General features: G+C 45.5%; 1 protein-coding gene across 6 annotated transcripts in view; it reads right to left on the bottom strand.

Moving 5' to 3' along the window:
* The window catches only part of ST18 (ST18 C2H2C-type zinc finger transcription factor), a 122,941-nt gene that overhangs the window by 49,495 nt on the left and 47,593 nt on the right, over nucleotides 1–25,853 (bottom strand). For all 6 annotated transcript variants that reach the window (XM_036830787.1, XM_036830786.1, XM_036830790.1 and 3 more), the window contains 4 exons: nucleotides 16,451–16,653; nucleotides 9,240–10,034; nucleotides 2,525–2,659; nucleotides 886–976 (listed from right to left, as the gene is read on the bottom strand). In XM_036830787.1, the coding sequence (XP_036686682.1) occupies nucleotides 886–976; nucleotides 2,525–2,659; nucleotides 9,240–10,034; nucleotides 16,451–16,653 (1,224 nt within the window). The remainder of the gene's footprint in view (nucleotides 1–885; nucleotides 977–2,524; nucleotides 2,660–9,239; nucleotides 10,035–16,450; nucleotides 16,654–25,853) is intronic.

Genomic DNA, 25,853 nt, shown 5'->3' with positions numbered 1-25,853 from the left:
ACCGTTCTCATCCTAAAAGATCCCAAAGGTTTTGCAAACTACTGTGTCAACGTTTGTCCCCAAACCTCATCTCAGAGGTGATAAAAAAACAAACTCATTTTTAAAATCAAAATATTATGTAAGGGAGGAATAACTAAATTATTGAGACTTCATGATATTTTAAGTAGAATGCGCTCATCCAACTGCAATTGTCCAACTATAGATGTTAGCACGATAATTCTATGATAGCTTAGGGTCTTTTGCAAAATGTTAGGGACTTCATTTTATATCTCAGTTTAAATAGAGAGCACAGAATGTAAGTTTTCTGGCAATATGCTTATGAGTCAACTAGTATCTCATGACCACATAATCTATACATGAAACACATTAAACGATAAGCATTTTCACCAAAAATATTTATATATATGCAATATATTTGTATATAAATGCACGTATGTGGTTTTAAGTTAGTTGTGATCTCAGTGAAATAAATCTCAATGAAATGAAATGATGTTTACCTTCAGTAATCTGAAGCTCTTGGGTACCGTTTTAATGTGTATTGGATGGGATTCAAGATAACCCCTAAGCCACTCTTTCCAAGGTCAAACAGCTCTGGGGCAGGGAAGGTTCACAGCAGAGACCAGGCTCTCTGTGTATCGCTATATAAGTATCTACCCCTGGTCTTCAAATATGACATTTTTTGTTGGCATACTTGGCTGCTCAATGAAAATTTATAGGGGAGTAAATAATGAGGTATTTTTTATTTTTCACTCTGCACGCCTTGAGAATATTTGTCACCTATGTCAAGTGCTAACATATTTGATGCTGATCCAGCAATTTTGATAACACACGGCAAGTTCCTTGTTTTCTTGGTGGAAAGTTTCTCTCGAGTCTCATCCCAATTACCTCCTGTGCGTGTTGCGGTTGCTGTTCACATGCCCTCGTCCTGTGCATCCCGGGGTGGGGCACTTGAGCACATTTTCATGCATGGCAAGAACTAAGCACAAAATAGCACATAAAAGAAAAGAGCAATTTATCATCAATACATCACACACCAACAGACTGTCTCAACTTTGCATTCAAAGGAATTCAGTTACATCATCCACCACGCTCCCTCCCTATAGATCTTCGGGTTGAAGTAAATGAGTCCTTGAGAACTTCAAACATTAAATTCAGCAAGCCTGTTTAAATCAGTTTCTCTAAACTTCACGTATAGTTAAGACTAGACTTAAATGAGCCGTTCTCTGCTGATATTTAACTGAAACTGAGAAGCTCATAACCTTCCTTTCATATTGATGTGCTTTTCCTTGGGGGAGTGGACGGAGGGCATTATTTGCCAAACAGTTCTCTCTGTCTTTCCCCCACTGTGTGAACATAGTCTCCTTTATTTCCTAAGAGCTGTTATTTTGGCTCCTTGTGGGTCGCCGCCCAATCCCCACCCCACTGCCACGGGTGGCTGGTGAAAGCGCACAGCTGAGTGGACATTCAGGTGACCCGTGTGGGCAGGACCGGGCGGAACTGACTAGATCCAGTGCTTTGCAGGACCGTGCCTTTGAGAAGGGTGACACTGAGACGCTCCCGTCACTGTGGGTTGTGTGGCCCAAGAGGAGTTGCAATAAGCAGGCTCAAAAGTGGAGGACGGAACGTGTAGCTATTTCAAAACTTAGGAGCAGCCCTGGCCTCTCCTTTCCCTCCAGTTTCTGCGCTCACGGTGGGGCTGTGAGTGGAGAGACCAACGAGGTCTGCTCTCACTCGGGGCACTCAGCATCTGCAGGACGTCCGGGGTGACATCTCAGACACCAGGTGTCCCTGCCTGCAGACGGGAGGTGGGGGACACTGGTGGTGCATGTCCTGAGTTTAGGGGATGCACTGAGGATGCAGGTGAGAAAGGACCGTGGTGACACAGGGCATTAACCAGGCCCCGTATTTTCTGCAGATCCTGATGCTTTGACATCAGGGTCTTGCTGACCCTGGAGAGATGGCCCCTCCCAGGGCTCCCTAATTCTTCGAGATAATAAACACTTTTCAAATACAAACCAACCAATTGGAGCCCACACCTGACCTTCTCCTCTGTCTGACTCTCACACTTCAGGACACTCTACACCTGCCCTAACCCCCAGGGCCGGGTCCCAGACAACCAGAGCCAGCGCCCGAGGCCCAGAGCCCACTGGAAGAACTCCAGCTGGCCAGTCTGAGGCCAGCTCACTCCGCTCCCTCCCACGAAAGCTCAAAAGGCCTCTTGCTCCCAATTCACCCCTCCCCGCCGCTGGCCCTGGTGCCCCCCCGGGGGCCCTGCCTGGCCTGAGGTGCCCCCTCCTCTTGGGAACTGTGGGTAGCGAATTAGGTTTTCAGTGTCAGCATCTCCTGATCTACTGGCCTCACTGTACCCCAAGTTTCCTATTACTACGCTCTGTTTTAAACACCCAGCTAGATGGAAATTGTCTTGACGCGGAGGGAGAAAACTTGGTATTTCCGTATCTGACTCCAAACTGGAGGAGGAAGTGGGCAACTCGGTGGACTTCTTTCAGGGCCGGGTGGTACTCACTTTCCAGGGGAACCCGCACTTTGTGAGGGCACCCCGAAAGGCTGCGGTGGTGAGGGTACAGTCCTGTCACGTGCCCCGTGCCGTCGCATCCGGGGATGGGGCACTTGGTCTCCCTCTTTTCAGGCCTCGGTGAATCTACAGAGGAAGTAAATCGAGAGAGACATCTGGTTATTCCCCTTCCCTCCCCTTCAGCCGAGCGGCCTTGCAGACGACCTTCTCACTCAGCGCAAGCTTCTGATCGTAAGCGTTCTTCTCACATCGCCTTGAAGAAGACCCTCAACTAAGACCTGCGGAAGCAGAAAGAATGTGTTCAATTTTCTTGGTTTCTTAAGCAGAGGCTGACACAGGGCAAGGGAGTGTTGAAACACAGCGACGGTTTTAAGTTGTCATGTCACAGATCATAGTTGGAGCCTCATTATGAAACGTCAGCCCTACACCAGAGGACGAATAGGCTCTGGAAAAGGAAAAAAAAAAAGAAAAGGAAAAAGGAAAGCATTTATTTAAACCCAGACTATCTCCTATTGAAGGAATCTGGAAAAAGCAAGATTCAAAAATCACGCAGTGAAGAAGCCGCCGCATCTGAGGAGGGCCCGTCTGGGCGGTCCAGTGGGTCCTGGCGGCAGGCCCAGGGGCCCCGGAGCTCTGGGTTTGAGCAGCTGTTCCTAGCCACGTGGGGAGGCTGCTCCAGTAAGAGCGAGCACAGGCGTCCGGAAGGCCATCTCGCGCCACGCCCGGCCAGCGGGCAGCGCTGTGAGGGCCCAAGGTGCCCAGAGCCCCGCGGTTTGAAGCTCTGGCTCAACGCGCAGTAGCTGCAGAGAAGCTGTTGGTTTCACTCCTAGTGCAGAAGTGGAAGACAGAGGCAGCAGGAAGAGGCCTGGCAAGAAGGCGTTCTTGCAGGGGACTTACAGAGGATGGCAGCACACGGGGTGGGGGGGGACCGCCGTGAGGGGCCTGCCGGGCGCTGCCAGGAACACGGGCTGGAGGGGCAGGTGCCGCCGCAGAGGAAAGGGACGCCTTGCAACCCATGCTGCCGGGCTGCCGAGACGGGGCGGCTGAACACAGCTCGGGGTCTCGGTTTTCCGGCACACACACTGCTGGCTTAGATAGAGGGATATATAAATACATAAAATAAACGAGGACGAACATGAATATTCTCATATTCGTGACTGAGAGGGTAGATAAGCTCAAAACAGAAACGCATTCTATAATAAATCTTTTTTTTTTTCTTTTTTTTTAAATTGGGGGTGTTTGTTTTTCTTTAAACTTTTGGGTTTTATCTATTTATTTATTTATTTATGGCTGTGTTGGGTCTTCGTTTCTGTGCGAGGGCTTTCTCCAGTTGCGGCAAGTGGGGGCCACTCTTCATCGTGGTGCGCGGGCCTCTCACTATCGCGGCCTCTCTTGTTGCAGAGCACAGGCTCCAGACGCGCAGGCTCAGCAATTGTGGCTCACGGGCCTAGTCGCTCCGCGGCATGTGGGATCTTCCCAGACCAGGGCTCGAACCCGTGTCCCCTGCACTGGCAGGCGGATTCTCAACCACTGCGCCACCAGGGAAGCCCCAGAAACGCATCCTTAGAGCCGAAACTGCCCCCCTAACTCGTGCGCGGAGCGACAATGTCAGGCGTTGGGGCCAGCCTGCCCCTCACATTCGGGGCATCCAGAGGAACCGGGACCGGAGCGGGCAGGGCGGCCTCAGAGAGAGGCCCAGCGTGGGGTGGAGGCCGGCAGGCTGCAGGCTTCCCCCGACGCGAAGCATTACCATCACCAGCACACGACGCCGAGAGCGAAAATAAAGTCTGCGCCATCCCGCCGCAAGAAAGCTGCCGGCGACGCGGACGGACGGGGCAGGGTCCCGGCTGCGAGCACGCCGAGGGCCCGCGTGCTCCGGCTCCAAACGTGGCACCGAGAGCGGGGCAGCGCTGCCGGATGCGACAGATGTCCCCAGGGCGGAAGACTGCTGGGGGGGCAGACGTGCCCCCGTGTCGCCACGCCACCCCGGCCGCCGGACTGGGCAGGTGGGTACCGCAGGTGGTACGCAAGGCAGTTATCTGGGGACGTGGTTCCAGCCAAGGGGGAGGAGCCAAGGACCCGCCACGCTAGCGCGCAGCCAGGGGGGGCGGGGTCAGCAGGGAGGGGATGCGCGTCTTGGGTGGGAAAGGAAGGACCCGAGCAGCTGGCCTGCGTGTTTCCTGAGACAGGATTTAACGCCACGAGGTGGAGACCACACTCTTTGCTGTAAGAGACAAAGGTGCGTACGAAGGGTTCTGACATGCTGTATGATTTTTGCGGGGGTATTTTTTACTTAGTCCAAAAAGGCTGCCGAATTTCAAGTGCGTTCGGGCACCTAATGTGTGTAGAATGCTACTCGAAGTCCCCAGTGCTTCACTTTGCGGAACGGCAGAAACTAACACAACGTTGTAAAGCAGCCACACTCCAACACAAATTAATTTAAAAAAAGAAGGATACAGCGAGAAATACAGATCAGTTGAATAGAATTTTGACCAGAACTACTTCTTATGATGTATGAAAAAATAAATTTCTATTCAGTTGGGAACAAAAAAATCCCCGATGTTTGATTAACATGGAATTGGGAGGGGCTGGGTGCTGACACCCTGGGAGAGCGACTTGGAAAGAATCGGGAAGCAGGAGAGGGGATGTGAATTTTGATGGGCTTCCTCCCCTGGATCTGGTCCAGGTGGGGCCGCATTTCTAAACCACAGTGAGCGGTTTGGCCACACTGTCTGCGGGAAGCCAGGGAGGGTGTGGGAGATAAGGCAGGCTGGCACCTGACCAGGTGTGGGTTGCTGTCTGCCAGCCCCTCCAATGCGAGGAGCAAAGATGCCCCACGATGCTCTCCGGGGCCGGCGCCTGTGCCTGACACGAGCTGGAGCTGCGGCTCTGGGGGAGCTCTCGGGCCTGGCTCTTCCTCTTCAGTTTTCTTTGCTGGATGCTGCTTAGTGAAAATGACCTTATACTCTGGTGACCTGACGTCCTGGTTTGCCTGGGACTGTCCTATTCATACCTGATGGACTCGTGGGATTGTTCCCACGGCTCCCCTTCACCCCGAAAGTGTTGTAGGCTGTAGGATAAATTATATGGCGACTCTAGTTAGACTAGGGGGACCCAAAGTCTCCCTATTGCTGGGTGGCAACAGGATAGCAAAACTTGGTGCTGTTAGAATTGCCGACTCATCGGAAGGCTTGGGTGAAACGGTATTTTGAAATCCTAGTGTTCTCTCCCTGAGAGCAAAGTCACATGCCCAGGTGCACGGGGATTAGTGCTTACTTAGGAGCATGGAATACTCACAAGAGAAAAAAGCTCCTCTTACGCTCCCACACCAGGGACGGGCGCAGGAGCGTGAACCTGGACATCCTCTGGATGAAGCCTGGAGGCCCCTGCAGTCGGCTGCACTGTTTTGCCTGTTTCTTCCTGGTCTAGTCTGGAGCTCCCTGCGTGGACTTTACATCCCAAGGCAGGACCTCGCCCTACACACAGGCTACACTGTGGACTCATCCAGTCCCGTTAGCGATTCTCTAAGTCTCCACCGTGCACATTCTACTGCCTTGTTAATTTTTGTAAACAAAAAATCATTTTAAAAGTTCTATAAAAATGACCAAAGTATCGTCAAGTGTTTTAAGCTATGGCACAAATAATTAGTGTCTCCAAAGACTGGATTTCATTGGCTGAAGATACTATCAGTTGCGAGATGAAACATCATTTTGTGTGCTAGTAAGGAAGGAAAAATGATTGAAAACTGAATAACGGGACATGTTTCTAATTTCACAGAGATGATAAGATGGGAAAACTGTGCATCTTAGAATGGATGAAATATAGTATATTGGAAATGATGGGGTTTTGGAATTTGAAGTAAATTTCATCTTTTTTTCCCTGATTTTGTAGTTCATTAAAAAAAAAAAAAAAGGGCTTCCCTGGTGGCGCAGTGGTTGAGAGTCTGCCTGCCAATGCAGGGAACACGGGTTTGAGCCCTGGTCTGGGAAGATCCCACATGCCGCGGAGCAACGAGGCCCGTGAGCCACAATTACCGAGCCTGCGCGTCTGGAGCCTGTGCTCCGCAACAAGAGAGGCCGCGATAGTGAGAGGTCCGCGCACCGCGATGAAGAGTGGCCCCCACTTGCCGCAACTAGAGAAAGCCCTCGCGCAGAAACGAAGACCCAACACAGCCATAAATAAATAAATAAATAAATAATAATAAAAAAGATGCTATAAATGAATCTATGTATTAAAAAAAAAACCCAAAAAACCCACACAGGTAAGTTCCACAAGTTGGGTGTGAGTGGAGCGCTCAGTGCTGCTAACACATCCTGCTGCCCCAGACCACATACTAGTCCTTAATATGCTGTCTCCATCCCAGCCCTTACAGTATGTTTGCACAGAACTATTATCTTACTCTTCACTAAATGACATTATTTTATTCTTTTTTTCTCAACTCTGAGCTGCAAGACAGTATTTGACAAGACTGTAGGGGAGTACTAAAATGGACTTAAAATACACAATTGATTTCTGGATAAATCTCAGCAATCAGGACATCTAACCACACTAGCGCATTATTCTTGTCAGCGCTTTAGGTCCATGACCTTGATTATCTCTAAGATACTCCTCCCCGAATTCTGTGGTTCTCAGATTTTAGGGCGCCCAAGAATCACCTCAGGAACTTGCTTTTAAAAACAAGCAAGTTATGCACATGAAAAGATGCTCAACATTGCTAATTATTAGAGAAATGCAAATCAAAACTACCATGAGGTATCACCTCACACCAGTCAGAATGGCCACCATCAAAAAATCTACAAACAATAAACACTGGAGAAGGTGTGGAGAAAAGGGAACCCTCCTACACTGTGGGTGGTAGTGTAAACAGGTGCAGTCACTATGGAGAACAGTATGGAAGTTCCTTAAAAAACTAAAAATAGGGCTACCATATGATCCGGCAATCCCACTCCTGGGCATATATCCGGAGAAAACCATAATTCGAAAAGATACATGCACCCCAATGTTCATTTCAGCACTATTCACAATAGCCAAGACATGGAAACAACTTAAATGTCCATTGACAGAGGAATGGATAAAGAAGATGTGGTACATAGATACAATGGAATATTACTCAGCCATAAAAAAGGATGAAATAATGCCATTTGTAGCAACATGGATGGACCTGGAGATTATTATACCAAGTGAAGTAAGTCAGAGAAAGACAAATATCATATGATATCACTTATATGTGGGATCTAAAAAAATGATACAAATGAACTTATTTACAAAACAGAAACAGACTTGTAGACTTCAAAAACAAACTTACAGTTACCAAAGGGGAAAGGGGGGGGAGGGATAAATTAGGAGTTCAGGATTAACATGTACACACTACCATATATGAAATAGATAAGCAACAAGGTCCTGCTGTATAGCACAGGGAACTCTACTCAATATTCTGTAATAACCTATATGGGAATAGAATTTGGAAAAGAATGGATATAGGTATATGTATAACTGAACCACTTTGCTGTATGCCTGAAACTAACACTACATTGTAAATCAATCTACTCTAATATAAAATAAAAATTAAATTAAAATAATTAAAGAAAAAGCAAGTTCTGAAGCAGTAAGTCTGATGGGATCCTGGAAATACTCATCTTAACAAGCCAAAGACCACCCCTTGGGAAACTCTACGTAACTGGAAGCCTCATCACCAGGCCCACCTGGTGCAAGACCTAGCAGTGGGGGGCATCTTTATGGGCACACGGAACACTGTTTTCCCAAAGTCTGAGGATCAGTTTTCAGGTCTCCTCCGAGCACATTGACTGTCTCATTCAAGTTTGGTCCAGATGTTTGTGGACCCTCAGTTAGAGAGCTTGTAAAAGCACAGGCTTATAAAGGCATTAACATCCAGTCTTGTCCTAAGAAGGATCAGAGCATCCTGCCTGGCTTACAAGTAGCTTGACACTATTCTGAAGCTCAAAAGCAGTCAGATGATCCCAGAAAGAGGGTGGGAAAGAAAAATTAAATTTCTGGAATTGATTTGATTCATAAAATGATTTAAAATCCAGTAAATACAAATGTACTTCTAACATACCCAATATAGTACTTTTTAACAAGTACGATATATTTTTTAAAAGCAGTCATATTAAAAGAAACACAGGTTGGACTTCCCTAGTGGCGCAGTGGTTAAGAACCTGCCTGCCAACGCAGGGGACACGGGTTCGAGCCCTGGTCCGGGAAGATCCCACATGCTGCGGAGCAGCTAAGCCCATGCGCCACAACTACTGAGCCTGTGCTCTAGAGCCCGCAAGCCACAACGACTGAAGCCCGCGTGTCTAGAGCCTGTGCTCCGCAACAAGAGAAGCCACCACAATGAGAAGCCCACTCAGCGCAATGCTGCAACTGGAGAAAAGCCCACACGCGGCTACCAAGACCCAGCACAACCAAAAATAAATAAATAAATAAATTTATTAAAAAAAAAAAAAAAAAAAGAAACACAGGCAATGGCCTTTTTTTGTGTGAGTTAAAACCCTACAAACCGACCAAGCTTTAATCTGAGAACAATCTAGAGAGTAGGAAAAAAAATTTGTTAATTTTAAAATATAAATCAGGTTTTTAAATTGTGCTGTCAAAAAGCTATCTGGGAGAAGCAATCAAATCTTACGCATTTCCCCCCCAACTCTAAAGCAATTTTAAATAAAATAGAAGCAAAACGGTGTCTTACGTTTATTGGTAAAGACTTGTCTTCCGCCCACGTCAATGACTTTGGTTTGCCTCCTCTCCCCCGAGAGATGTTCCAGCAGAAACCTGTCTAGCTCCTTGTAGGTGCTGTGGAAAACACAGCTTCGCTCAGCCTGCAGGGCGATCGTCTGCTCCAGCAAACTCAAGTTCCCCTTGGCTTTCTCCGGGGCAGCGGCTTCCTCCACCCCCGCGGCCGGACACCCGTGGCTGCGGTCCTCCTCCTTACTCCCTGGGAACGAGGGCTGGGCTGGGCCATCTGACGGGTTCACGGCAGCGTTCTGTGGGTCTCTCCTTTCTGTTTCCGAATCACATGTGCTTTCGCAAGAGATAAACTTGTCACCTTCAGTTTTTATTTCAGGAACTTCCAATAGGTCTTTCCTATCATCCACTAGAACATACTTTGGGATGCTCTGAGGTTTGGTCTCTTCTGAGAAGTTGGAGTCGCTGTCCCAACCATTCTCTGCACTTTCAGAGTTACTTTCATTGTCGTCGGAGGAGCAGAACCGCAGCTGCGAATCATCGATTTTGTCTTTTCCATCGTCGGAATGAACCATAAAGCACTCATCCACTTCATCCCCCTCTGCTTTTAGAGACTGGATGCCACTGTCATTTAAGTTCTCACTTATGGTCTGAACAGATGCATTTTTTTCAAATTTCCCCAAATGCATTAGCGATTTGACCATGAGCTCTTGATAAAGGCCGTATCTGTCTTCCTTCCCATCGGAATTTTCTTGTGCAGTTGAATGAAGCTTCTCTTCCATGGGTTTTATCATGATTTCTTGTAGGGAAAAAAGAAAGCCAATATTTGAAAAACAAGAACAAAAGGTATTTTAAGGAAATTACAGTGATAGATAAATAGATAGACATATACATATATAATACATGCGATATGTGAATGTGTGGACTCCATCAATTATATAAACATTGGGTAGAAAAATATATACCCTCTTGACAAAACAAAACAAAACTCGGACCTTCATATTCTGAGAATTGCCTTCAAAGAGACGAGCTACTCTAATTTTCAGCATGTCAGAGCTAAGCTCGTCTAGTTACTGAAATAAATACTCAACCATCACAGAGTCCTGAATGTGAAATTCGTGTTACTGTACCTCTTGTATTTGCAAATCTCACTCAACCGGAAGAAAATTAAACATATGTCCTACTATACATTATAAAAAGGAAGTATTCATTGAATGTCTCTGCTAGCGTGGTAATATATTTTCAAAGCTTATTTGGTTGATTTTCTCTGCCTCCATAGAGTCCCAAACATACTTTCAGATTTTACGGAATGTTAGCTAAAATACACAACACATCTACACGAGATGGTAACTAAAGAAGCCTGAGGTTCTCGAGACTCCCTGATCACTGTCGTAATTGTCACACGAAGATGCCATGCTGAGGGAAACACAAGTAAATGGGAGAATGAACACGATGGAATAATATCCTGAATAGTAGCTCAGTTTCTGGCCTGGTACCTGCATGCACTTGTGTAAAAAGGAGATGAGTCAGGAGTGGGGATGGTTGGAGGATGCTGAATGTTAACCAGCTGTTCTCAGTCCTGATGGTCAAGAAGGCCTGGGACTGATGAGAGCGCCCACCCCCCAAGCGCCAGTCTGTCCATGGGGTGTCCACCGGCCCAGAGCAGCTGTCCACGTCACCCCCTTCCCTCTTGGCAGTGGCCCAGTCGGGGTGACAGATTGTGTGTGTGTATATATTTATATGTACAGTCATCTTCCCCAAGCCTGTCCCGGTGCAAACACACCACCTGAGGTGCAGATTCGCCAGTGCCCCAGCCCTGGCCGCGCACATGGCGGGGTCCAGGGAGCTCGGCGCCCAGCGATCGCCAGGCTGTGAAATGCACCAGATAATCAGGCAGTGGTCCCTGGCAGTCACTAAGACAAAAAAAAAAAAAAAAAGAAGAAGAAGAAGCAGGACTATTTCTGTGTCTCTAAAGGCAGGGTGGCGGATGGGAACACAAAATAATAAGCCCCCTTAAAGACTGTTAAAGACACCAGGTGAAGTGCATTCTGCGTTAATAAACATCTTGGGAGGAAAGAAAAGCACAGCCATCCTGTGGAAGGGCTGTGGGAGAGGGTGTCTGTGCAGAAGACAATGTGCCTTTTTTGGGTCTCGTTTAATTTTTTATAAACATTGTGTCTGACAAGGACACTCAAAAATGCATCTCCATCATCTTCCTTTCTGGTAATTATCTCCCTAAATCAACACTGGACTGCCAGGATCAAGTAAATATTGCCATAGTAACTAAAAGCATTTTTGGATGAAGGGAAGAATTCAGTCACAACACTAGCCCCTTTAAATAATGCTGATTATAGAGTGCAGTCTTTTGTTGGGATCTATTCAACATAAACTGAAAAATTTAACATTTTACTTCCTAGAAAAGAGGCTGGCGAAACCAGCACATAATATTTGAGAGGATGGTGTATCCTCTCCTGAATTCATATCAGAGGAACTCCAGGTTTAAATAATATATTAAACATAGTCTAAAATGCAAATGAAGTTTTTCTCAATATCACAGTTGGCTGTTAAGAGAAAGTGTAAAGGGTTATGATAATTTTAGAATATTATGAACTACAGAAAACAAATAAAAAGCATTTTCAGTGAATATGCTCAATTCATTGAACTATTCTCTCAACTCCACTTAACTACCCACATGTGTACAATAATGATTTATAGACATTATACCTAATTATGCATATTTGGGCTGTGTGAGAGTGCTAACAAAAGCTCTAGAAAGCAACAATTACCTCTGTTGCTTAGCTACATAGTTTAAAATATTCCTATTAAGTGCAGATCACCAGAGAGGCGGGGGTGACAGCAATGCACGTGTGCCCGACGATGCGTGTCACCGAGCCGCTGCCAAGGCGAGCGTTTTGGGTCATTTCCAGTTTACATAATTGTTTGGTTCAACTGTTGGTTATATGCTAAAAGAAAATATTTATTAATTATTCTTCAGAAAGAGAGGAGCCCTGCTGGTAGAGGTGCCTTCATGTGTCGCCCGCGGGGTTTCCAGGGGTGCTCTGCAAACCTGCAGACCAACTTCCCACGCGCCCACCCCCCTCTGCCATCACTGTCATTGTCACAAAGAGAGAAGTTGAGCTTGCTTTTGAGCAGACAGATCTGTGACGGGGCGCCCCTTCCCCCCAGCTTTGTAACAGGCTGCCTACTTTTTCTGTGCTTGTGTGTTTTTGTTTTCTGGGGTGGCCCGGTGGTCTCTTTTGTGCTTTTGCCACTGACATAACCCAAAGAGCCCTGCGTTAGGGACCTCGTTTGATTCCGGGCCTGGCGTGTGTCTCTGTGCCAACTCCGATGGGTTCCTCACCCTTTCTGAGCCTCACCCTCACAGGAAAGCAGGTGCCACCCAACAGGTATGCGGTGAAGGATGGCTCCTTCTCCCTTCCCTGTTACTACGGTAGAGTCAGCAATGGCAGAGGAGACATGGGAGCGTCCACCCAGATAAGGTGCGGCCCGTTTTTCATTCAGAGTAAGGGTGACCATGCCCGCTGTGGAAGGTCACAGCCCAAGTGTAAAGAGGACTCAGCCAAGTTCACCATCATCCACGTCACACTTGCTATGCTCACCAACTGCCTTGGGGATGGGAGGGTCCGTGCACGGCGTGGAGGGAGACCTCTCGGGTCTGAGGTCCAGAGACTGGGGTCGTGTGGTTGGCCCAGCACCACCTGCCTGTATGGCCTCGGGCAGGCTGATGTCTCCCGAGTCCTGGGTCCTCATCTTTAAAACGAGGATGATCTGATGTCCCAATGACCGGATGACCCTGTGACATGCTAAGACAATGAACTGGTATGTTCCTGGCATGGTGTTCAGTTACTCATTTCATTTAATCTTCGCAACAACTACAAGAAAAGTACTTTCGACTCCCTGTTACAGGCGGGAAACCAGGGTTCTAAAGAGCCAAGGGCTTGCTCAAGTTCACACCACCAGCCAGTGGGGGACTGAGATCCAGACCCACGGCCAGGTGCCTACTATTTTCCCACATTTGGATACTTTCAAGAGTGAATTTATAGGAAAATACCAGAATACACTTGTCAGGTAACTTGTAACGAAAAACAACAATCCTTAAAGTATAAAGAAAAACACGTAAAGGCAAACACAACAACAAACAAAAACTAACAAAGTGCATCTCACAACAACATAGGGTAGAAAATTCCTCAGGTGCACTTCTGGGGCTGGAGCAGGACAACACTTTCCTTACAGGGCAAAAAAATAAATAAATAAACTTTCTTTCGGCCTGATATGTAAAAGCTCACATGTGTTGATTTGCTTTAAACCAAAGTCTCTCCTCTGAGGGGTCTGGCAATCCTGAAGTTACCTGCTAGCGGATTCTCCACAGGTATCAACTGTTCTGCATCAAAACAACTTAAACAAAAGAAATCCTCTGAAAATCACATGTTTTGAGTTTGATTCCTTTAGTACAACTGGATTTCAGATTTTAGTTCTGTTTCTGTAACTATCTAAGTGACTTTTACAGGTAAATTAGTTTTCCAGGCCTCCTGAGTATGTCAATTTTGCTGGGAATAAAAGCCCTAAAAAATGAATTCGTCTTTCAAAGTTTTAAAATGGGAGTGGCTTATCCCTTATTTGCTGTTTGTTGAGAGATAAGATATTCAAAGTATCATCCCAGCTCCCAGAGCCTCCACAGGTGTGATGGGTTTCCTGGAATCACGATCACGTGCTCACAACCCGGGAGGACCTCACACACCGGCTCACCCCGCTTCTTTCCCTCGTCTGCACTGGGAACACACGAGTTTGTCCTGCCTCCTGAGAGGGCTCTGCAAGGTCATCTTCTGTTTGCCCCAGTGAAAAATGTGCATCTGCATGGTTTTGTCCAAAATTTCTTCTATCATCCTTAACGCCCACCTGCAGCTCTTTGAAAGACAGCCAGGGGAGGGCATGGGGCACAATTTTGCCGTTAAAGGGATTCAAGCTCGTGACCTCAGCCTTCGTGAGCCTAACCCTCTCTCATCACTTGAACCGCCTGCTGAAGACAAAATTGGGCACACACCTGGTCAGGTGAAGACCTTGGGGCGCCTGGAGTGACCGAGATGGTAGATGAAAGCCCTTATGCTGGGCTTGGGCGCAAACTCAGCTCTCTTGCCTTCCGGGGGCTGGGGGCCACTTGCTCATAGGGCTGAAGGCAGCTTAGACTTTTCCTCTCTCGACCAGGGAGAGAAGCATCTGTGACCTGTCATTTCTGGAAATGTGACTTCGTGATTTGACGTCGTAGGGACTTTGCCCAACTTGCCTTCCAAAGGTGGTCAGAGCATGGGAAGGATTGGATTATGGAGCACGGTTAGCTGGGAAATAGTTATTTTGCTTGTCCTTCAATTGTTTCCTAATTATCTTCTTTCCAACACCTACAAGCTGCGTTACCTTTAGCATTAAATCCCTTTGTCCTCAATGGTCTCATTTGTAAAATTGTGGCCATAATAATACACACTCACATCATTGTTGGGTGGATTAAGTGATATGATTTATATGCTTGGAATATATTAAGAATTCAAAAATAATGGCCATTACGGCTGTAATTTTAGCATATTCATTATGATTAGCAGTGGCTCTAATACTAAAGAGTGAACATTTGTGAAGCTGCAGATAGAAGTCCATCAGTGCTTATAAGTGAATATTTAACTGAGAATATTTGACAGTATATTTTCCTGGTTACTATCAAGCATCTACAATGATCATTCAGCTACAGAAGAAGGTGGGAAGCTGGTGGGCAGGTACAGTCCTGGTCCTCAGGGCGCCTGCAAAATGTGTTGGTGTAAAAGATACCCATTTTCTTAAATACTTGGTGAATTAATGTCAGCGAGATGAATTATATATACCTAACCATACTGACTCAAGGACTTTCCCTAGTACTAGATTCAACCTACAATTTTCGTGAATCAACAACAACAACAAAAAACTGACCAGCTCAAGGAAACAAACAAAAAAAGTCAAGGATGATTATAATTTACAGATGAGCCATGAGGCTTTAAGCCATATGTTAAATACACAAAAGCCAGAAAATTCAGCCAAACACTAGCAAATCAGAATACAACTGTTTTAACTACAGAATCTCCAATTACTTGTAAGCCGAGATTACTGGAGAGCTGATGATTGTGATCTGAGATCTGTGCTCACTCAGTCAATATGCTTTTATATCTTTTCTATTAACACCTACTGCAATTACTACCATTCTATATGCAATAGATATTTATGATCTAAGAAGCTCGTTGCCTTTGGTTTGTATAATTTATACTTCTTTTCAAGTAACAACTTACTTTGTATATTTTGATTCCTTAAAAACTCACATTCAGAAAAAAATGTGTATGTAATAGAACATACACACATCTAGTTTCATTTCCTAAAAGGTCAAGCTTTAGATTTCCATGTATTTTCTAAAATAAACTTTTGAGACATTTTGCATGTCCTTCGATTTTAGCCTCATGCACAAAGTGGTCTGTGATGGCCCAGGTCCTGGAGGCACTGGGACAGCCAGGGTCTAGTGGGGGTGACCGCGAACTGCGGAGAAGCACATCCTAAAATTTCAAAAAAAAATTAGGGGCAGGGGATTAAGAGGCACAAACTATTACGTGTAAAACAGATAAGCAACAAGGATATACCGTACAGCACAGGGAACTATACCCATTATTGTGTCATAACTTTTAATGGTGTATAATCTGTAAAAATACTGAATCACTATGCTGTACACCTGAAACAAATATAATATTGTAAATCAACCGTACTTCCGTAAAAAATTAACAAAATAAAATTTCAAAAAAGAGACTGCGTCTCATACGTCATATCAGGAATATCTTAAAGCTTATTTTGCAGGGGTTTTATCTTTCAGGGACTAGACATCCATCCCATTAGGGAGTCAAGGTCCTCTTCAACTTTGGGGCTTAGTCGCTTTTATTTTCTTCGGAAAGAGGCCCGGTCCAAACCCGTGCCTGGGGGCAAGGATGTTCTGTGCCCTGTGGCTTGGGCTTAGACTCCCCAGAGTTTTGGAAGGAAAACCGGTCCTCACTAGCGGATGCTGAGGGAAACCAGTGTCTGGTTTTGCTCTCACGCTGGGATTTGCTTTTCCCACCATACAAACGGCATGTTCCCCTAAGGTGGGCCTGGCTCTGTGTGCGGGGAGGAAGTCAGGCTGGGGCCACTCCTCCTCGCTACCTGCGCCGGGGTGATGGTGGGTCTCCGGGGGGCCGTCCTGCCCCAGGGCGTCCGCCGTCCGCTCAGCCCGTCCCTCCTCGCAGTCCTGGCTGGGGCTGTAGTGTCGGGGCTTCATGAGCAGGGACTTTCTCTTGTTGACCGGCACCCCCAAAGCCTGCTCCCCGGCTCTCCTCTTCTTGGCCGTGGAGCAGTCGTGAGCAGCGCTGCAGTAACGAAGACGGATTAAGAACATGGTGAAAGAGTTCACGGCTGTCTGCCCTTCGACCATCACCAAGCACGACCAAAGAAACCTGGGACCCAAGGTTTGGGGTTAGTTGTCGGCATTAATGCAAACAGCCCATCCGCTGAATTCACTGAACTGTGTAGATTCTATTTTACTGCCGATCAGAAGAGCTAAAAAAAAAAAAAAAAAATCCTTAATCCTGAGTAAGCATACGTTAATCTGTGCTTTGCCTGGCACTACACTAAATACCCAGGGAGGGATGAAACAAGATTTGCACTGGTTTGTTAATCCCAAGAAAGAGCTAATGTGAAAAATATACCACCAGCTACAAGAAAACGTGTCCAGGATGGATAAATCACAAGGTTTTTCGGATAGTTGTTTGCTACTGAAACTGCTTATCTCTGCCACAGTTGCATGTCAACCTTGAGATGCCATATCCCGGGCTTTGACTTGAAAGACAGGGCATTAAGCGGGGGACAAGCTGTGAACATCTGATCAGCCCATCTCCAATCCCAGAAAGAAGTGGAAAGATGCTTACGGCACTCTGCCGTTTGGTTCTTACCCATTTGGCACACAGAACAAACGAATAAAAGGAGGAGAAATAAGATTGGGTTTCACAAACATGGACCACAGTTTATCCTTCCTCCTGTTCTCGTACAGTTTTATTTGGAAGTCCTCCTGAGGATGGCCCTTTCAAAAGAGATTTCCTACATATAGCTCACTTGGCATTAACGCAGCTCACTCTATGTGCTGAAGTTAAGACAGACAATTCTCTTGGCAAGACCCAGGAAGACCAGAGGGTTTAGCCAACAGTGAGTCTCTGACATGTATTTATTAAACGCTCTTTGAAGAAAAATGCAAACTTAAGATAAAAAGATCCGGAGCAGAGAATCTGGACTCAGAGTAATGAGATATTACTCCATCGCTAAAAGAAGACTGAATATTCAGCATTATTACTAAGACAAGGCCTTAAATTGTTTTGAAGCATCAAGGCAGAGAAACACCAATGGTGGCCCATTCGTGAAAATTATTTGATTAGCATCACACATGAATTCTTGAATTTAGAAGAGTAGATTTTAAAACTTCAGAAGAAAAAAAAGTGCTCTTCCTTCTGGGGAAGAAAGAGATTCCAGAAGGAGAGATAATCCGAGAGGGTTAGAAATCTCTCACAAAAGATTAAACACTGAGAACTGAAGATTATCCCGGTAAGGAAGAGAACAGTGAGTTTCCTAAATAAACTAACGTGCTTTGGCAAAATTTCTCTGATGAGCCCAAATTTAAAGGGACCATGGAGACTGCCCTGGCGAGTGGTTAAGACTTCTCCTTCCAACGCAGGGGGTGCGGGTTCGATGCCTGGTCGGGGAGCTAAGCTCCCACATGCCTCGCGGCCAAAAAACCAAAACATAAAACAGAAGCAATATTGTCACAAATTCAATGAAGACTTTAAAAAATGGTCCACATCCAAAAAATCTTTAAAAAAAAAAATAAATAAAGTGACCACGCACAGGCGATGGAGTGGAAGAGCATCTCAGCAGGTGAGCAGGAGCGCGCTTGCCTCTGTGAGGACACTGGAAAGGGCAGGCCTGCACGGCCGGGCCTGGCCTGTCAAAGAGAACGGTCTACAACACGCGCGTCCCGTGTCAGGGCAGCAACGTGCAGAGCAGCAGACCCCCCCGTGCAGGAGCCTGCTCTGTCCGGGGGAAGACCTCTGAAGGGAAAGGGGCAGGAGGGCAGAGTTCCCAGGAATGTGCAGAGAGTTCAAGGCCCGTAAACCAAAGTCTTCTAAATCGAGTGAGTCTCCATCCAGGATGCTCAGGGGATAACACAAGCGAGGCCCCTAACCATCATCCCGAAGCAGGAAGATTTAGGGAAAAGGAGAGGCTCCTGGCAAATGACACGCAGCTATTAAAGCGGGGGAAGAAGGTGGATTCTAAATGCTCATGTTAGCCTAGCACGGGCACTGGGAAGAAGGCTGAGAAAGTCTATTCAAACAAAGCTTTGTCAGCGCCAGGAAACACTGATCAAAGAGTCCCGGGCTGGTGGGCTTGGTCGGTCAGACAAACGCCATTCCTTTCTTTGGTGGCTGGGGTGACGGATGAGGCTGAATGTGTACTTCCGGTAAGATCCTTACAGATTTCGTCTTGCTAATATTATTATCCAAGTTTACATAGAAAGACAAGGGACATTCCCCAAATCACGTGACCCCGTAATTGGTGGGGCTGATATTTGAGTCTGGTCTGCTGGTCCCCAAAGCTCATGCTCTCCTACGTGTTGCCGAATCAGAACAAGGAACCTGGGTAGTTTCCATCTGCCTTTGACAACCGGGTGGAGTGGGACCCGAATAAACCAGCCACTGCTCCAGCCGGAGGAACCCGCCTACCACAGGGCTGTTCCCAATGATTTGGGACACTCATTAGATCGGGAGATGAGGCCGAGCTGCAGCAAAGAAAAATGCTGCAAAACGTGGCTAAGACACCGCCCTGCCCCCCAGCATGTCCACAGTCGGGGGCAGTAGAACGAACGTGACGAGAAGACATTAATGATAAGAAAAATCAAGTTCAGTATCTGGGTCCAAATAATAACTTGTGGAAGGACGAAAAGGATGTTGAGGTTTTATCAAAAGTACATGTATACACTAATATGTATAAAATAGATGACTAATAAGAATCTGCTGTATAAAAAAATTAAATTAAAAAAATGGAATAAAAACAAACAAAAAAACAAATTTAGCTTCAAATAAAGTATTGTATTTGACACTGTGTATGAAGTTCCCTAAATAATATTGGCTGTGCCATCTGTAATGAATTAATTGAATCTTTTGGAACACTAAATTCCTTAGCCAACAAAGGGGGATAATAATTCCCATGTTATCACATGTCGTAGGTAAAGAAGGTGACATCTGTGCTGCGAGTGACAAAAATAGGTCAAGACAGGGCTCTTCGGACTCCTGGTTCTGACTCTCTACACCTTGGACTCCATCAAAACCAGGCTGAGCAGCACCTGCACAGACTCTCCAAGCTTGTGTGTCCATAAAAGCATTCTACTTTTAAACATGGTATTTGTATTCACATAAATTACATTAGATTTATACATAACATTTGCTTGAAATCTCCCTTTCTGTGCATTTCTCCACTGCAAAGTAGCTATGGCCCAGGCAGCACTTGGAGCTAAAATGGAAGGCTTTATAATAAATATTACCCTTTGTGTGTGCATGGAAAATGGTCCCTTTCCCGCGTTTTCCCTGAGGGCACACTATTTTGGCTTTATTGTGACACTTCACTGTGACACTGCAATGAGGGAAAGCCAGGCTTTACATGTCACTGAAAGAAATGCCACAAAATGCTAACATATCTTCTCAAGGTTGCCAGAAATAATTTCCACTGGGTTGTGTTTTCCCATCTGTGGAGCTCTGAAATGTTAAGGAAATAAATGAGCTCTATTATCTATATTTTTCTAGTAGATGAGAAAGAAAGGGAAAAAGCACACTCAGCCCTGCATTTATTGTTCTATTCAATCAAACTGTTGCTTTAAACATTCAGAGTCCTCCAGGGGACGTTACCAATGAGCCAAATACCTTTCAGCGCCATATTTCATATCTGCAGTTTTGATTTTATTAAAACATCTTTAAAGGATCTGTAGTTTTACCTGAAATTTTTGGTTACCTATTTGAAAAATGCTTCCATTTAGAAACTCGAATTCTAATTGGAAACGGTACTCCCTTTGATGACAACATATGGCTGAAATTTTATTCAAAAGGTGATAGAGGAAAACAACAGTCAATAACACTAATGATAGTCTCATTGCTGGAGGTCTGTTTAGAAGTCAAATTCACTGACCTTTCAGGTTTCGAGAGAGAGTACAATAAAGTGGGGAACTGTGAATCCCCCCAAATCTGTATAATGAACACTGGACTCTAGAACAATTTTCCAGCTTATTTTCCACTTTCCACAGTAATAAATCCTCAATGCAAGTTACCAAAAGATATGTAACACAATTAAAAATGTAGGTTCATATATGGGAATAGAATGTAAAAAAGAGTGGGTATATGCATACGTATAACTGAATCACTTTGCTGTACAGCAGAAACTAACACAACATTGTAAATCAACTATACTCCGATAAAAATTAATTTAAAAAATGTAGGTTCAGCAATAGATACATTTTGGGTACATCCTCCCAAAAGAATAAAACAGAAAAACAAATGGAAGTTATAAATCCCTGAGTCTAAGGAAACTATTTACATGCTCCAACATTTCCATGGAAGATTCATAGTGGGTATTCCTACTGATTTCTTCTAATTAGGCAGAATACCACAGACTCATGGGAAGGGACCAGGAAGTATGAATTTGAATTAAAAAGACTGGCAGGAAAAAACAAAGGTATGATGATTGAAAAAGAAAAAAAATTATACCATTATTATTTTCAGAGACATGACTGTATTTGAGAAAAACCCCAAAGAATCTACAGATAAAATATTAAAATAAGGAAGTAACTTCAGTGAAGTCACTATTAAAAATGATTTGAACTTCTATAAACCAGTGATAAAAACATTAGAAAAAATTTTAAAATAAAACCATTTATGATGCATAGAAATACCAAATACTGAGGAATAAACCTAACGCAAGACATGTAAAACTTATACAAAACAAATAACATTTTGAGAAAATTAAAGACGATCTTAATAAATGAAGAAATAAAAAATGTTCATGGAATAAAAGACTCAGTACTGCAAGATTTCAATTCTCCCCAAATTTATCTACTAGATTTAATGCAATCCCAAACAAAATCCCATGAAGAATTTTTTTTTTTAAGCAATTAACAAGTTAACTCTAAAGTTTGAATGGGAATGAAAAGAACCAAGAATAGCAAAAAGCATCTTGGATGTAAAAGTTATCATAAGCCACGCTTAGTACTTGAGATAGGTGTTTCTGGTGCAAACATACAAAAATAGAGCAAAGGAACAGAGTAGATGTTCCATCTACTGGGTCCAGAAATAGACTCACACATATATGGTCAATTTATGGCAAAGGTGTCATTGGGGAAAGGGTTCTTTCTTCAGTGACTGGCATTGGGTCAATTGGATATTTATCTGAAAAAAAAAAAAGGCTTGATTCTACTTGATGGTATATACAGCAAACAATTCCCAAAGGATTATGGATTTAAACCATGCACTGGAAAACAATAAAACTTCTAGAAAAAAATGTGAGAAGATACTTTCATGACCTTGGCAAAGACTTCTTAAGCAGTTTACAAAAAGCACTAATTTAAAGGAAAAGACTGATAAATTAGAACACCTTAATCTTAAGAACCTTTATTCGTCAAAAGATACCAGCCAGTAAGGAGAGCTTTCTATCAATATTCTGTTTCTTGATCTGTTTACATGAGCTTGTTCAGGTCGTAAAGATTCATCGAGCTCTACTCTTAATGATAAGTACGTGCTTCTATAGGTGTGTTACACTCTTCAAAACAGTTATTAAAAGGCCAATAAGAGAAAGAATTCTTCCAAATAAATAAGAAAATGACAATGAATTTAAAAAGTGGGCAAAGACATGGCAGGCACATCGCAAAAGAACTGATACCCAAATGAAGAGGCGCTCAGGCTCTTTCCTCTCCAGGTAAATGCAAAAACATAACTCGCTTGTTGACAAATAAAGTGGAATTATAAGTGGAATCCTTTAAAACTTCTCCTTCTCATCATCAAAACAGCAAACCCAAACATCATATTCTAGAAGAAAGGACAATGATTAGCGCCTCCCTTAAAACTTAGAGGATGCATGGCTGGTGTTCCCTACAATTTCTCCCTGAAATTCACCAATGCAGACCCTAGTAAGACTGATGCTGGGGGTTAACAGCGGGCAGCCACAAACCCAGACAAATAATAGTTCTAACTGCAGTTGCTAGACCGAAACATGGGATCTTTGCTTTGCAGATTAACAGAGACTCAACTACGTGCTTTGCAGTCACTGACACAGCAATTACATCCTTTTCCATCTCCATCAGAGAGCGAAACCAGGAGTGTTAGCATTCCAGTAACAGAAAAGAGGGCAGATCCACAGTCCTGCTGAGGTGTGTGGCAATTCGGCTGCCCTCCGCCGTAATACAGTCTGAAGGGGCCTGGAGGATCCGTGCGTCCCACAAATCACCACGTGGGTAGATGAGGTTGATGACATCGTGTTGATGAGAACAGATAAGCAGGAAGTGGCAAGTATTTTAGAAGCTCTGGGAAGACATCTGTGCCCCAGAGGGTAGAAGATAAACCGACAAAGATTCAGGGGCACATCATATCAGTGACACTTTGAGGGCTCAGTGGCCTGGGGCATTTCAGGTGTCCCCAGTGATAATAAAGGACAAAGTATTGCATCTACTCTTCCCACCACTGGGAAGGAGGCACAATGCCAGATTGCCTGATTAGGTTCTGGGGACCACATATAGCACCCTCGGGACTACCGCGCTGATTCGTGCTTGGGTGACAAGGAAGGTGGCCAGCTTTGACAAGGCTGCAGAGCAGGTCCCGGCTGCACTGAGGACAGCCTCGCTGGTTGGACATAAAACCTGGTAGAGCCTATGGTATGTCTGTAGGCATCTGTGGTCAAAGGCAAAGATGCTCACAGAGTTTGCGGCAAGATCTCATGGAAGGATCGCAACACAGAGACACAGGTTTCTGAAGCAGGCCACGTCATTTGCGGCAAAGAACTACACTACTACATTCTAGAGATAGAATCCCTGACCGGGAGGCCAGAGCTGACCATCAGGAACTGGTTTCTATTAGACCTACTAAGTCATAAGGTCAAGCAGGGACAAGGACATGAATGGTTTACCTACAAGATCAGGGTCGAGGGGATCTAAGGAAGACGCCTGCCGGTGGACCTGTGAGAGTTAGTATGAGATGAGAAGGTCTTTCCTTGCATGATGACACCCACCAGAGAGCACATACCCAGGAAAAAGCATTCAACCACCAACCAGACAGAGTGGCCTGGTCAGGAGAAGTCAGCTAGCCTCTGCCTTCGGCTTTCCTACGCTGGAGTTGATAGTGGAGGAGACATCATGGCAGGGATGGAGGGACAGGACAGGACCCACAGCAGGGCTCCCACTAAGACCGATTTAGCTACTCTCGCAGCCCATCGTCCAATCTGTCAGCAGAAGAGATAAACGCCAACCTCCCAACACGACACCATCTCTTGAGAAGGCCAACCAGCCGCTGGACTTTTCACTGTGGAAGGGGCAGCAATTCAACTTGAATGGAATTAACACATATTCTGGGTATGGATTTGCCTGGCCCGTCTTCAGAGCCTCAGACAGTACCGCTATCTGAATGTTCTATCAACGAGAATTCTCATACGTCTCACGGACCAAGAGACCCAGTTAGGAAGACGACCACGGGAAGAGAATAATTGGATACACCGTGGGTATCACATATCGCACATCCTGGAAACTGCAGTCCTGATGGAGTGATAGAACAGCTTCTCGAAGGCATAGCTGAGATGCTGGCTTGAAGGAGATACCCTGCCAAGAGGGCGTGCCTTCTTTGGGGCCAATATGCACGCTTGATGATCATTACGTAATGCCACGCCCTCCACAGTCTGAATACATGAGCCCAAGAACTAACAGGAATTAGGGATGGTTCGGTTTACCATGACTCCCAATGACCAGCTTGAAGGATCTGTACATCCCTCACCCCAAATCTACCCCCCGTGGGTCTAAAGATCCTGTTCCCCTGAGGGAGTGCTTCCACCAGGGGACACATAAGAGTCCAATCAAACTTTCAGCTCGGGGCTTCCCTGGTGGCGCAGTGGTTGAGAATCTGCCTGCCAATGCAGGGGACACGGGTTCGAGCCCTGGTCTGGGAAGATCCCACATGCCGCGGAGCAACTAGGCCCGTGAGCCACAAATACTGAGCCTGCGCGTCTGGAGCCTGTGCTCCGCAACAAGAGAGGCCGCGATAGTGAGAGGCCCGCGCACCGCGATGAAGAGTGGCCCCCACTTGCCGCGACTGGAGAAGGCCCTCGCACAGAAACGAAGACCCAACACAGCCAAAAATAAAAATAATAAAAAATAAAAAATAAAAAAATTTTTTTAAAAAAACAAAAAACAAAAAACTTTCAGCTCTGCCTGCCTCTTGGTCACTTGGGCTTCTTGGGCTGGGAGACCAGCAGGCCAGGGAGAGAGTCACCATCCTGGCAGGAGTAATGGGCCCTGACCGTTGGGAGCGGCAAGGCTGCTGTTACCTTAGGGGACAGAGGAGAACACATCTGGCCCTTGAGTGACCCGCTGAGGCGTCTCCTGGTTCTTTCTGGCCCAGCCCTGACAGCCAATCACCATGGACAGCAGCCAGAGCATCTGAAGGCCCTGGGGAGCAGGGCTCAGCTCCCTTAGGGACGAGGGTCTCACTTCCACTGCCAGGTAAGCCGCCTAGATGAGCAGAGATGCTTGGCCAGGAGGGAGGGCCTCCTTCCAAGGATGGAAGAGAAAGTAGAGAATGACTGGGACAAACTCTGAGGAGCAATCCCAGCCCCGGGCGCCCAGGAAGAACGGCCTTGGCTTCCGCAGCAACTGCACTGCAGTCTGATTCCCACTCTGCCCTGCCCTCTCGCGGCTACTGGACCAGCTTTCACGAAATCATGAGACAGGCCCCTGCGGGAAGTTAAGCCCTTGTTCATTGGAAACGGGCCTCCTGATTCCCAAGAGGTACAGGCCACCGCAAGTGACAAATTTACTTTTACACAGACAAGACTCTGAGACACTGTTCTTTCTTGGAGGATGGTCCCTGAATCCACGCCCAGCTCTCTCAGCCGCATCGGAGAAACTTGTGCCTGCGCTCGTGTTCACAGAGCTGAGCCGTGCACCCCGCAGGAAACCTATAATTAAGCTTCTCCTATGACTCATGTCATCAATTCAGCGACTAAGTTGTTGCTATCTATCGATGGTTGGTTTGCTGTCATGGAACACTGATTCCATTGGCAAGGTTATTTGATAATATCAGGTTTATAAGAGGGGAGAATTTTTTTTCCCATAAGGCCAGAGCTAATAGATGCTTTTTCCTCATTTAATTGGGATTAAGTTTTATGAGTGATAAATTAATTGCATAACATCCACAACAGTTTGTTCATAAAATAGTCAAGCCGTTAAAACCACATTGCAATAATAATAATAAATAATAATAATAATGATAAAACTTGCTCT

Source organism: Balaenoptera musculus, chromosome 17, assembly GCF_009873245.2.
Source record: "Balaenoptera musculus isolate JJ_BM4_2016_0621 chromosome 17, mBalMus1.pri.v3, whole genome shotgun sequence".
Lineage (NCBI taxonomy): Eukaryota > Metazoa > Chordata > Mammalia > Artiodactyla > Balaenopteridae > Balaenoptera > Balaenoptera musculus.
This window is presented reverse-complemented; position numbering and strand designations above follow the sequence as displayed.